The following is a 14,679-nucleotide window of genomic DNA, read 5'->3' on the forward strand; positions in this document are numbered from 1 at the left end:
CGACCCCGGCACCGGCCCCACTATGGGCAATGGCACCATCCTCGGCACGACAGTGATGTCTGTGCTGGATCCCGGCACCGACAATCATGTCTGTGCGGCACCGACCCTGACACCAGTGCTGGCACCGATCCCGACACCAACCATTGATGCACCGGTACCGACACCAGACCTGATGGCACCGACTCTATCTCTGACACCGTTGCCTGCAATGTGGACAACATTGGGACCACCTAATATTCTGCCTCAGTCAGCACCACAGGGACAGGGCATACAGACTACAACATGCAGACCTTTTTACCCCTCGCACCGGTTACAATGCTTAGAGGAAAACGGTTGGCTATGGCTCAACCTCAGAGGGAGCAGTAGTCAAATGCCCCCCCCCCCCATGGTCAGCATCTGTTTCTGGGTCCTCGAGACGAGGGAGCCCCTCAGCAGCGACCCTCCCCCCCATAGAACCATCACATCTGAGATGGATAAGTCGACTACTATGACTGCTTCCAGACCCCAGGACACTGAGGGCAATGAGGCACCCAGACTCCCTCAGCCTGAGACCACACAAGCGGCCCCACTAGTGCAACCAAGTCCACGAGCAGATGGATGACCAGCCCTTCCTGAGAGACTCCTCGTTGTCCTCTCCTGATGAGGCCCTAGGTGATCCAGCCCCATCGTTACCATCAGTGGATTACATCAGTGGATGCAAGAGGCGCACGAAGACTTGCTAAGAAGGCTGGCTGCGAACTTATCGGCTCATCAGCAACCACCATCAGCATAGATTGTCACCTCTAGAGATCTCTTGGTATCTCCCATACCAAAGTTTCTGTTGCTTTGTACCAGTTTTCTAGTAACAAGTTTACTTCGGATGCTGGAATCTTCATTGGTATTGTCATGCATCTCCATTCTCCAGTAGTAAATCAGATAGTGAATAGGAGGAGGTTGTCTCAAATCACTCTTTCCACTTTTCTAACTGGGCCCACTATTGACCTGTGCTCTCTGTCATAACTTCTGTTCCTCCACCACCATGGTATCACCACTACTGGGATCTCTTTGATCACCTAGGTGGCCCAACAGGGACCCCTGGGCGGTGGTCAGACTCCACACCTCCCAAGCATCTAGCATGGTCTACCATGAGCCTTTGAGGTGGTCTCTCTCAGCCACTGTGTCCAGAGCCTCCGAACATCCAAGGAGATCATAGAGGGAACAGAAGAGTGGATTCAAGAATGACCAACATCTCTTCCTCCTCTCCAGACAATACAGAGATTTTTTTCCCCCCCTCCTCCCGCTTCCATCCCTAGAAGTGCTGGCTAAAAAAGAGTGGCAGACATATTGCAGATACTTCTTGAGAATGTAAATGACATCCACTAGAAACTCTTCGATATCTTGCACTTCTGCTTTTCCTCAAGAATAGCCTTCCCCATGAACGAGGCCTTTCGGGACCCAGCCAGACTTATATGGTGAACCTCAGCATCAGTCACGTCTATCTGCAAACAGGCTGATGAGAAATATTACGTCCTGGCTGGTTGCCAACACAAGATAAAATCCATCCCTTATGATAGGTCGAGGCACTGCCAATCCTTATTTAGGAGAAAGGCCTATTCAGCCACTACATTGCAATTCAGAAGTGCAAATTACCAATTTCTGACAGCAAAATAGTACTACATCAATTACACCAAGCTTAACATGTATATTTTTCAGCTCCTAAAGTCATACTGTGTACAGTTTTGGGTGATTGTTAGTGAGGGGCAACTGATGTTTAATACAGAATTCCAGTCAGCATGTGATGCAACCAACATAGCAGCCTGGTCCATCTCTACACCAGTGGTTTTATAGCAAGATCTAGTTGCAGTTATCTGGCTTCCCTAAGAAATGCAGACTACAGTAGAGGACCTCCCCTTTGAAGGCACCAAATTGTTTGCTAAGAAGACTGATGCATCCCTCTTTATGCTTAAAGACTCCAGGGCCACTCCTTGGAATAAAAAGAAAATGTTGTCCTCCACCTCAACATAAAACCCATGCATTACATTTCACAACTCAACTCTGTTATGAGCCTTCAGGGGAAAAAATGGAGATTTTCCATATATAAACCATTGGGCCCCACGTCTTCCTTTTTATAAACATCCATGTCAAACCATCAGACCACTCCCTTCAACCAACTGCAGCTCACACCCATTTGGGGTACCACCTTGCTTCATTTCACAACACAGAAAGATAATACCTGCCCGATGGTTTCTGGAAATTGTCCACAATGAGTATTCCATCCACTTCATTTCTCTCTGTCTCCACCACACCTTTAGTATCCTTCTCCATCTCCCTTCAGGGACTTGAAAGAGTTTATTATGAAAAGAAATAATCACCTCTGCTATCTCTGAACCATGGAGACTGTTCCTCAACACCTACGAGACACAGGTTTCTACTCTCATTATTTCCTCATATTCAAGAAGGTGGTGGTTGAAGACAGATACTGAACCTTAGAGCACTGAATACATTTGTCCTTGTGGCGATTATTCCATCTTTGGAACAGAGAGATTAATTTTTGGCCCTTGATCTACTAGAGGCCTATTTCCACCCATTAATCCTACTTCCCTCCCATCAGTTTCTCAGATTTATCATGGGCCAGGACCATTAACCAATACAAAGTATTCCTCTTTGGTCTTTCATCAGCTTCAAGAGGATTTTTCAAGGTCCTCTCTGTATTGGTGATTCCTCTGCACTCCCAGGTAATTATGATCTACCCCTACCTGAACAGTTGTCGCTTCAGAGCCTGCTCCTTCAGAAAGGCTTGCCAAGTTACCCAAATTTTGCAGGCTTGTTTCTGGAACTGGGACATCCAAAAGTCAATGTTCACCTATGTACAGTTCATAGGAGCTCATTTCAATTCAGTACAGGTGTCAGGCTGCTCCTGCCATACTACAGGTTTCACATCTTGTTCATGCTCATAGAGGCAGTACAAACCAGCCCTAAAATATCCACCAGACACTACCTCCAATTTCTTGGGCATAAGACTCTAGCATATCCATGATATCTCATGCCAGACTTCACATAAAGTGCATCCAGATGCGGTTCAGCTCTGTCTACAGGCTGAACAAACAACAGATTAGATAAAGCTCTATCACTGCCACCAAAGTGAAACACTCTATGGACTTGTGGAAAGACTCAGCAAATGTATTTCTATAGATCCCTTCTCACAAATTTCCCCGTCGTTACAGCTCACCACCGACCTATCCCTATAGGATGGGGCTCATCTGTCAAAAATTTTATGACACAGGGCAAGTGGTCATCCATAAAGATATCTCTTCACATCAATCTTCTCTAACTCAGAAGTCAGGAATGTCTGTGCCACTTCGTTCCATTGATCCTTCCACACAACCCTTGACACATACCAAAAGCATGGCATGTATGGTATACATGAGTGCCAGATTGCCCTCTTTTGCACAGAAGCACTAAATCTATAGAACTAGTGCATTTCCCATAGCATCACAGTGTCAACGACCTACCTTCCAGGAGTACAATGCTTGATAGGAGACATTTTGTGTCCTTGCTACTGCTCCAGAGCAAGAATAGGACAGTGCTCCTTAGAAAATGATTTTCTTCTTCCGTGGGACAGACATCTTTATTTTGTGCGATGGTAGCTCAATTTACATAGCTTATTTAAAGTTAAGCCTTGCTGTGTAGACACACCCTACGTGGAAATCTTTAGGAAATCTCCTAATCTCCATTGTAGGAAGGTCTAAAGGATATCAACATCATTCAAAGTTTCTCCAAAAAGGATCTAGAGTTGTATTACATTGCTGTCACTTCCATTTGGAATCTGCACACAATGAACACAGCAGAGCATAGATTATCCAACAAGTTCCTGGAATGTATTGCAGACATTTTATTATTTCAGAAGGTGGAGAAAGCTACTGGGAGGACAAATAGTGAGGAACTGGTTGAGAATTTGAAAGTGAAAGGCAGCTTTGGTGAAAATGATCTTGAAATTGACATCCCTTATTGTGAACTCTATGTGTAGTCGACAACGTGATTGACCGATAAATCTTGGTTTATCAGTTAATCTTGTCGACTACACAAACTCTTCTCCCTGCCCCCTCCCCCCTCGTTGCTGCCTCTATATCAGAGTCAGTGGGGGGGGGGGGGAAGGGGAGCGGGAGCTGGTGCCCATGAGGAGCTAGCTTTAAGCAGGCTCCCCATGAGCACTGGATCCGCCCCACCCTCCGCTGTTGCCTCAGATAGAGGCAACAGCACGGAGGGTGAGGAGGGCAGGCTGGAGCCAATATGTGCCGGGAGCCGGCTCTGTGCACCCCCCCAGTCCCTCTTGCCTCTTAAAAGCCCATTCCCCATAGCACCAGCTCTGCAGTGCCACCTCCCCTCGCTGTGCTGCTGCCTGTACAGCAGCTGGGGGGAGCATGGGAGGCTGCCACAAAGCAGCCTCTGTGCACGGTGGCCTTTGCTCACCACGGACGGAAGCTGGTCTGTGGCAGCAGCCCCTGTCGATGGGGAGGTCAGACCTCTTACGGACAGGGGCTACTGCCATGGACCAGGCTTTGTCCATGGTGGGCCCAGGCTCTCTGCAGACAGAGGCTGTTCTGTGGGATGCTGGAGCAGCCTTTGTCGCAGGAAACATGGACCCCCACAGACAGGGGTGTGGAGGGCTGGATTTGAAACTGGCTCCCCTGGCAGACTTGCTCCCACCTGCCACCCCACGCTACTGCCTCTATATCTTCTGATGAAGATGCAACCATGCAGGGTGGCAGAGGGTTCCCTGGGAGCAGGGCCAGGAGTTCACTGGCTGCAAGCCCCATCCCCTGCAACTATTGAATAGTCATGTAGCCATTAAGATTTCATGCTGTTATACACTATTTAAAATCCCTAATGAAGATAATTTCAAGAGGCAGACTGACAAGCTCAGGTCATTGGTAGGTAAGATCCCATGTGAAGCAAGTCTAAGGAAAAAACAATGGAAGACAGTTGACAGTTTTTCAGAGAAACATTATTAAGGACAAAAGAGCAAACTATTCCACTGTGTAGGAATGGTAGAAAGTATGGGAAGAGAACACTCCTCTTAACCAGGAAATCATAAATGATCTAAAAATCAAAAAAGAGTCCTAGGAAAAGTAGAAACTAGGTCAAATTGCAAAGGCCGAATATAAACAAATTACACAATTATGTAGGGACAAAATTAGAAAGGCAAAGGCACAAAATGAGCTCAAACTAGCTAGGGTGTAGCTCAATGAAGAGGGGAAAACAGTAACAGAACATGTGGAAATGGCACTTAATGAGTTTCTTGGTCAAACTGAAACAAAGTTGGTGGTGATTAGACACCCTAACATACTTAATGCTAGGAAAAATGGGGTAGGTTTGGGAGCTATAATAGGGACAGAACAAGTTAATTACATATTCAAGTTAGATTTCTTCAAGTCACCAGGGCCTGATGAAATGTGTCCTAGAATACTCAAGGAGTTGACTGAGGAGATAGCTGTGCCATGAACTATTATTTTTGAAAAATACAGGAGAGATTCCAGAATACTGGAAAAGGACAAATATAATGCCCTTTTTGTAAAAAGGGAAATAAGGACAACCCAGGGAACTACAGACAAGTCTAAGCAATCCATTTGCAAACATCTAAAAGACAATAAGGTGATAAGTCAAACCGATCTTTTAGCTTTCTTTGACAGGGTGAAAAGCCTTGTGGATAAGGGGGAAGTGGTAGATGTGGTATATTTAGGCTTTAGTAAGGCATTTGATTCAGTCTCATGACTTTATCATTAACAAACTAGGGAAATACATCGTAGATGGAGCTACTATACGGTGGGAGCATAACTGGTTGGATAACCATTCCTAGAGTGTAGTTATAAATGATTCACTGTAATTGTGAAAGAGCATAACGATTGGGTTCTGTGACGATCAGTTCTGGATGCAACTCTGTTCAATATCTTCATTAATGATTTAGATAATGGCATAATCTTTGGAAGATAGGATTATAATTCAAAACTATGTAGACCAACTGGAGAAATGTTCAATAGGATGACATTTTTAAAGACAAATGGAAAGTACTTCACTTAGGAATTAATAATCAGTTACGCACACAGTATATGGGAAATGACTACTAGGAAAGAGTACAGTGGAAAGGGATCTGAGGGTTATAATAGAACAGATCACAAGCTAAATATCAGTTAAGGTTTGACTGTGTTGCAAAAAAGCAAATATGGGATGTTTTAGCAGGAGTGTTGTAAGCAGGACATGAGAAATATTTCTTCCACTGTACTTCGTGCTGATTGGGCCTTAATTAGAGTATTATGTCCAGTTCTGGGAGCCACATTTCAGGAAAGATCTAAAGAAACTAGAGAAGGTTCATTGGTGTAGACAGTATCTGTAGTGAAGTGCTACAGTGTTTCATATGTATATAAGCCTTAAGCAATCAGATTTAACAGTTTTTAAATGTTTATGCTGAATACATTCTACTGCTGGAGAAAAAAATTGTTCACTTACATCTTGGTTTAACAGTATCCACTTAAATATGTTAATTACCATATTTTAATGCAATGCTATGTTGTAGGCTTTTTTGTGTCCGTGTGCATTTGGTTTATGCAGTTCCGAGTATTTAAATAGGTATGCTTATCTTTTTTGTGCAGGCTTATCAGTAACAGCAGAGCAAATAAATCCTCATGGTTCCACTGTACGGAAAACAGAAACAAGAGTTGAAGAGGCATTTCGGAACAAACAAAAAAATGCAGTAGCAGTTTGGCACAACTCTGCAAATAAATGTGCATGTGAGTACGTCAGATCATACTGTAGGTAGAGCACTAGCCCAGGTAGCCATGATCATAGATTTCATGCACACTTAGACAATGATTAGTATGACTATATATTATCTGTTTTATTTAGTGATTCCTTCTATTTCTCCTGTAGGAGGAGGAACATTAGCCACACAGATCTTGTGTCTTTTAAAAGCAACCATTTTCCAGCTTCATTATATCTCTGCAGAGACAACCATTGGAAGGAAGTGGAAAGCAAGATTTTTAACTGTTTTAATTAAAAAAATATAAGTACAGGTTGAACCTCTCCAGTTCGGCACCTTTGGGTCCTGACTGGTGCTAAACCAGAAAATTTGCTGAACCACAGGAGGGGTCAATATTGTGTAGCAGCATTACCAACACTTCTATTGCTTATTGGACTCTTAGAAGACATTTAGGGGTAAATTAGAGCTAAATAACAACTCAGAACCCTGAGAGCCAGGACTGGTGGCTTTAAACAAACTTTATGGCACTGCAGAAAACTTGGCCGTACCCTTGATAAGTGGATATCTGGTTAGCTAAAATCATACTGGACCACGGATGTTGCTGGACCAGAGAGTAGTGGACTAGAGAGGCTAAGCCTGTATTACAATAGCTTTAAAATATTTTTTTCAAGTTAACTTATTTTTCGGTTTAAGATTTTCTTGTTTCAGATTTGCACATAAGTATTTCCTGTGTTGAGTTTTCTAAAAGGCATTTTTTAATTATAGAAATTGGCAGGCTGTTTTGCTTGCAAGAATCCAGTTGTGAACAACTTTAAATGTCCAGTGGTGAAAGGTAGTTTCAGTTGACCTCATTTAAATGAATGGAAATTGAGTTTGTCCAGCACTGTCACATCAGTTCTAAAGTACAGATGTATATTGTGTTTGATGGTATGCCGTATAGATTTACTTTTACTGATAGAGAATTAAATGAGCCATAGTGAGCTTGGTTTTAAAATTGTGTTATGTGATGTTTCACAAACCAGAATAAGAAGGCATGTGAGAGGGGATGTGTGTGGCTAATTCCCTGAGACTAGTGAATCCATTTCCAGTTGAATTGTGGGGGTCAGTTATTAATATTTAAGCAAAAACAGAGTAATTTCTTAAGGGAGTTCACATATATTGAAGTGGGTTGCTTTTTCCCTTCCAGGCAGGCATGCATGTTGGTCCCAGGATATGAGACAAAAGAGAGGGGCTAAAAACTTTTTTTTTTTATTGAACCAACATCTTTTGGAGGAAGAGACAGGCTTGAAGAAGAGATCTCTCTAGCTTGAAAGCTTGTCTCTTGTGCCAACAGAAGTTGGTCCATTTAAAAGGTACTACCTCATCCACTTTGTCTTTTGGTTTTGGCATGGTAATGGTATTACTTTCCTGGCATAAAAATGATTTAGAAATATATAGGGTAGATTTGACATCAAATAATTCTAGAGATGCTAGGTCTGCGGCCTTTGAAGCCTTATTTCTTGCTCAGTCCTTCAGTTCCTGTGCTTATGGAATTCAAGAGTCAGCAATATGAAGTAATTGTATGAAATGCTGTAAAATAGTGGAAGCAGAAGTTTGCTTTCTGTGTTTTCATTTTGCCACATAAATGTGGACAGTTCACATGAAAATAAAAGTAGAAAAGAAGGTGGCTCATGATTATTTGAATTTAGCCCTTCTGTGCCATGAAATAGATTGCCTCAGTGTGGTACACTGTAGTCTTGGAAGTGCTGTGCTGCTGTTTCCTTCATTTATTTCCAGCCAGGGAAAGGAAGGTCAGGTGCCACTAAGGGCTTCTAATCTAGTCCCCTGTACTGAGGTAGAACCATGTATTATCTAGACTAGAAGACTTACCTGGTGTTGCTTGTATCCTTCAGGGAAGGAGTGTGGGAGTGTGTGTGTGTGTGTGGGGGGGGGGGGATCAGTAGTCAGGGCAGGGAATTGGGAGGCATGGGGGACTCAGGGTGGGGGGAGTAGAGGCCTATGTGGCCTGGATCTGACCTGGGGTGGTGGGGTCCACGTGACCTGGCTGGCATTTGCTCCCCAGGGATGGCCCAGGTGGCAGGGGCTGCGTAGCCCAAGCCAGCAGTTACTCTCCTGGATGTGACCAATGTGTTGGGGGCCATGCTGCCAGACAACAGCTATTCCCCATGACTGGAGTGCTTGTAGTCCCCCTGTGATTATTCTGGGGTATAACTGGCTTCATGTTTGCTGCCCCTTGTGGTCATTCGTGACTATAACTGTCCTTGCTATCACACCCCTCCCTTTCCGTTTTGATGAGAATCAATCACATTCCACATGCATCCCATTATCTTGGTACAATGAAACCCTGACCAGGCTTTAAGCTGTAAGAGGAAGCTGCCTACCAAATTTGGTGGTCCTCTCTCTTACTATTTAGGGGGAATTCTTGTACAAACAGACTTGTGAACAGACACGCAGACAGCCATATTTGAAAGAGTTTGTGCATCTATAGTAGAAAGGGGAAAAAAAGGAAATTCTTTGGAGCGAAGATTAAAGCCAAAGTACCTTCTTTAGATTTCTCATGACTGTCTTAGGGTACGTCTAGACTACATGCCTCTGTCGCCAGAGGCATGTAGATTAGGCTACCAGACATAGTAAAATGAAGCGGCGATTTAAATAATCGCCGCTTCATTTAAATTTACATGGCTGCTGCGCTGAGCCGACAAACAACTGATCAGCTGTTTGTGGGCTCAGCGCGATAGTCTGGACACGTGGCTGTCGACATCAAAGGTATTTGTCGACCACCCAGGTAAACCTCCTGGGATGAGGTTTACCTGGGTGGTGGACAAATACCTTTGATGTCGACACCCGCGCGTCCAGACTATTGCGCTGAGCCGACAAACAGCTGATCAGCTGTTTGTCGGCTCAGCGCGGCAGCCATGTAAATTTAAATGAAGCGGCGATTATTTAAATCGCCGCTTCATTTTACTATGTCTGGTAGCCTAATCTACATGCCTCTGGCAACAGAGGCATGTAGTCTAGACGTACCATAGATGTGTGAAGAATGATTAGTTTGTAAAGGAATTATTTTAAGTGGAGGGGGAATAATTTATTTTAGAGCCAGAGTTGAATGTATTGCGATTTATAAGTGAAAATGGGAGAGGATGAGATCGTCTTTGCTATCAAAAACGTTTGGTGACACTTGACTTAAAAATATAGTAGTAATATCAGAAAATGATTGATATAGTTTGATTTACATGGGACGAGAACTATTCTTTTCAATTAGCATTTCTAAAACAGACTTCCATTTTTCCGCCTCTGAAGCTGAAACTAAATTCAGTTCTTTTGAGTATTTCTGGTAGTGATTATCTAAGCCAGGAGGGTGTCTAAGTTCAAAGCCTTAACATAAGAGCCCCCTTATACTGTGTTCCATAGCGACTTGGTTCAGCTCAGACCTGACCTGGCTTTACTCCCAAAAGTTGTCTCCCAGTTTCACATCAACCAGGACATCCTCTTCACAGTATTCTATCCAAAACCACATTCAAGCGACAGGAGGCAAAAATTTCACTCATTGGATGTCTGCAGAGTGCTAGCTGGACTTCTGTATTTAGAAAATGGAGTCATTTTGAAAGTTTGTGGCAGGGATAGATAGAATGTCTCTTCTCAGTGGATTTTGTGGTCAATTACATCTGGCATTTGTGAATGCTACAGTCCAGCAACAACACCTGCTCTTCCAGTCACTGCACGTTCCACAAGGGCTCCGGCCTTTTCCAACATGATTCCTGGTGCAGATTCCTACCCAGGAAATCTGCAGAGCGGCGACATGGTCCTCTATGCACACTTTTACCACACTTTGGCTTGTGTCTACACTGGCATGAATTTCTGGAAATGCTTAAAATGGAACAGTTTTCCGTTATAAGTATTTCCGGAAAAAGAGCATCTACACTGGCAGGCTGCTTTTCCGGAAAACCCCTTTTTCCAGAAAAGCGTCTGTGGCCAATGTAGACACGCTTTTCCGGAAAAAAGCCCCGATTGTCATTTTCGCGATCGGGGCTTTTTTCCGGAAAAGACTACTGTGCCGTCTACACTAGCCCTTTTCTGGAACAGTTTTTCGGAAAAAGGACTTTTGCCAGAGCAGGAGCAGCATAGTTTTTCCGGAAAAGCAGCTGATTTCTTACAGTAAATCGTCACTGCTTTTCCGGAAATTCAAGGGGCCAGTGTAGACAGCTTGCAGCTTATTCCGGAAAAGCGGCTGCTTTTCTGGAATAAGTGGCCCAGTGTAGACACAGCCCTTATGCAATCACCCAGTGGGATAGAGACAATGTGGCCTTTGGGAAGAGCAAGTGTTCTAATCAGTGGATGACTCCAACCCCACCTGCTGAACTTGGGCTTGTGAGTCACCTGACTGGAATTGACATGAACAAACACGCGAAGATGAAAAAATGATTACTCACCTTATCGTAACTATTGTTCATAGAGATGTTTTGTTTGTCTGTTCTAATGCCAACCAACCTACCTACCTCTCTGTCCGAGTAGCCAGCAAGAAGGAACTGATAGGATGGCGGATAGGCAGGGCTCTGTATAGAGCAACATATAGGTGCAATTCCAGGTGCTGTCCAGGCAGACCTGATACGTGCTGCTATGGAAAAAATCCAACAGCTACCACATATGTTTGTGAACACATGCGATTGGAATGGACATGAACAATAGATTTTGAACAAAGTTACAAGAAGGGGAGTGACTTTTTTCCCCTTATGTAATGTTGTTCTATCTTTGTGGTCTTTTTGCATGCAATTGCAATATCTTCCTGATCAATTTTCTCTTCTAGGAGAATTGTTTATATCGTGTAGAGAATAATTGCCAAAAATTGGAGTAAGTCATATGAAACATATAAAAAAAAAAAAACCCTTTTGTAAAGCAAGCTAGTGTGTTCCTTCTCTTTGGGAGCCATGTTGGAGAAGAGAGGGTTTTCCCCTTCAGAATTGAAATGCCTTTGCAAAATCGCTTAAAAAAAAAAAAAAAAAGTATGCAAAACTATTATTAAAACAAGATTAGTGAAGAATTGCAGTTACATTTTATCAAATAAAGGTTTATGGTCAACAGTAAGCAAGACTTCGGCATTTTTATGTGACAGAAGCCTATTGTTTGGATTTCACTTATGTATTACTTTGCGAAATTGGTGACATACTTAATATTAGTTATACATTTTGAAATGCTTATTTCTCACTGAATAATGCTCAAGGTCTCTATACCAGAGTAAATGCTATGGTGGAAAATGCAGTTGAGCTGTGTCTAAGATATCTTTCAGTTTTATTACCATTGATTGAAGCTATTTCACATTGTAGAAAATATCTAACAGGTTTATTCTAAATAGTAATTGATGAAAATTCATCCCTGGAAATACCAATTTGACAGATGCCTTCAGCTTGGCTCAGTTTGGCCTGTTCTTTATTATGAATTAAATTTTGTTCTGTTACATGGTTATCCACTGAAGTAAATGAAGTTATTCTAGATTTACACGGAGAGCTAATGTGACCATATGCTCTTGATTGCGTTTGCTACTTTTTTGTGCCTCACTTATCTGTATGTTGAAGTTTAATGTTGTCATTTTCATAATATGCTTAGCATACTGTTTTTACACTTTAATGTGATAGTTATTTCTAGTTCTTACTACCCTGAAAACATGGATCACTCGTACAGTTAGGCCTCTGATTTTTTATTTTTTTTTAAAACTATAGTTCAGATTTCTGAAGCAGTAATGTAAATGAAGGGTAGACTTTTACAGTTTTGTTGGGTAAAATATTGTTGCAGGCTTACTTCACTGTCAGGTAACCACGAGGAATCATTTTTTACTGGTACTTTTGAAGGGTATATTTTGTCTTTTCTTTGCTATTAAGTGGTACTCCTTTTCCATCTCTGCTTGAGCTTTGCTACTTATACAGACAAAACCCAGTCTTTATTAAATATGTAAAAGGAAATAGTAGAGATTGCAGTTATAAAATAAAGCTAGAGCAATTCTGAGGTCTTGGCTCACAAATAGGCCGTTGGAGTATAGGATTAAAATTAATTTTTAAAAGTACCAAAAATAAAATCCCAATTGTTATCCCTAGTTCAGCTCTCCTAGACTCTGGCAGATTTCAGTGTTTTTCCATTGTGTAAATTAAGTCTGGTAGTATCAATGGAGAATAATTACTAAAAATAGCTGTTTGTGTAAGCTCCATATACTCTGATAAAATAGGGAACCTGTAATTCATCAGATGTACCAGTTATAGCAACTAAAAGTATAGGCAACTCTCATGTGGACTCAAGGGCTGTGTCTAGACTACATGGCTCCATCGATGGAGCCATGTAGATGAGGGTTGTAGGCAAAGGCAAATGAAGCCGTGATTTAAATGATCACGGCTTCATTTAAATTTACTTGGCTGCCGCACTGAGCCGACAAACAGCTGATCAGCTGTTTGTCGGCTCAGCGCGCTAGTCTGGACGCTACCCTGCCGACATCAAAGCCCTTTGTCGGCAGCCTCGTTATTCCTCGTGGGATGAGGTTTACCGAGGCTGCCAACAAAGGGCTTTGATGTCGGCAGGGGAGCGTCCAGACTAGCGTTCTGAGCGGACAAACAGCTAACCAGCTGTTTGTCGGCTCAGCGCGGTAGCCATGTAAATTTAAATGAAGCCGCAATCATTTAAATTGCGGCTTCATTTGCCTTTGCCAAAAAAACAAATCTACATGGCTCCGTCGACAGAGCCACGTAGTCTAGACATACCCAAGGTGTTTATCACCACAGTATCTAACTTTGTCCTGTGTGGAGGTGACACTGATGTGACTTTTGTATAAGTTTTGTGGGAACACAGCAGCGGCATAAGAGAAAGGGGATTGGGATTTACATGAGTGACAGAGGGGTTTGTGTGTGTTTGAGTGGGTAAGATTGTGCTGGTGATGTGTCTTGTCCTGCGTAGGCGGTATATTAGTCACTGCTGAAACAATTAAAATAAATTTTGGAGGCCATGGCAGTAGAACTTTAACTATTGTAATGTTGCAGTAATAAAACGTCGTTCATATTGCTGTGTCTTGCCAGTAGATGGAGTATGTAGCACATTATTTTGCAATATTGAATTGGTGGAGTGGACTGACCAAGTGCTGTTTTACTTGCATAATAACCTGCACAGCTTGTTTTATGGAGTAAGGGATGCTCCAAATGTCTTACAGGTGTTTGACAATTGTAGCAAGAAAATTTTTGTAGATTTATTTTAAAGCTAGTGAAGTATTAAAAATAGAATTGATTTCCAAACTTCAGATTAAAATGTATTTCATAGCAAATAAAATTAATAGGAGAAACATATTACTGAATTTATCCTACTAGAATAAACTATCCTATCTATGTATCTGTCTATTTCTCAGATCAACTAAAGAAATGGGTAGCAGGAAAAAGTACTTCCTGAATAAAACCAATTTTAGTGTATTAGTAAAGAACTATAGCTTTGGATAGCTTGGTCCTCACCACTATTTTTAAATGATGTCAATTTTTGTATCTGCTGGTCTTCTGGTGAAAAAAACTGCTACTCTTTTTTGGGGGATGATTTCTTTTCTCATCCTTTTTTCATTCTTACTCCCTCTACTCCATTTTTAAGTCTCCTTCCCTTTCTCTTTGTCATGACTTCTATATGTTTAGCAGATGTGAACTGGCATTGATTATTGACTCTAAAACAAGTGAGAGAACCTGAGGGTGGAAAGGGAAAACTGGTTCCCTGATATTTTTCACAATTTTAACCAGGTTCTGCATTTGGGACCAAAATCCACATGGTTTATTCTGGAATTTTAGCACTTGTGTTTGATGGCATTTTAACTGTCATCTAGAACTGAAGGGTTAAGGTGACATGGGTTAAAATGCTACTAATTGCTGATGCCATGTCAGGCTAGTGTTCAAGTGTTCCTGCTTTCTAATGAAACTGCAGACACAATAGCTTAAGGA

At 42.2% G+C, this 14,679-nt stretch overlaps 1 protein-coding gene across 2 annotated transcripts in view; it reads left to right on the forward strand.

The window, feature by feature from the left end:
* Positions 1 to 14,679, forward strand: part of ATAD2B (ATPase family AAA domain containing 2B) — a 157,387-nt gene that overhangs the window by 114,313 nt on the left and 28,395 nt on the right. For both annotated transcript variants that reach the window (XM_075923418.2, XM_075923419.2), the window contains exon 24: positions 6,627 to 6,764. In XM_075923418.2, the coding sequence (XP_075779533.2) occupies positions 6,627 to 6,764 (138 nt within the window). The remainder of the gene's footprint in view (positions 1 to 6,626; positions 6,765 to 14,679) is intronic.

Source organism: Pelodiscus sinensis, chromosome 3 (assembly GCF_052426305.1).
Source record: "Pelodiscus sinensis isolate ZL-2025 chromosome 3, ASM5242630v1, whole genome shotgun sequence".
NCBI lineage: Eukaryota > Metazoa > Chordata > Testudines > Trionychidae > Pelodiscus > Pelodiscus sinensis.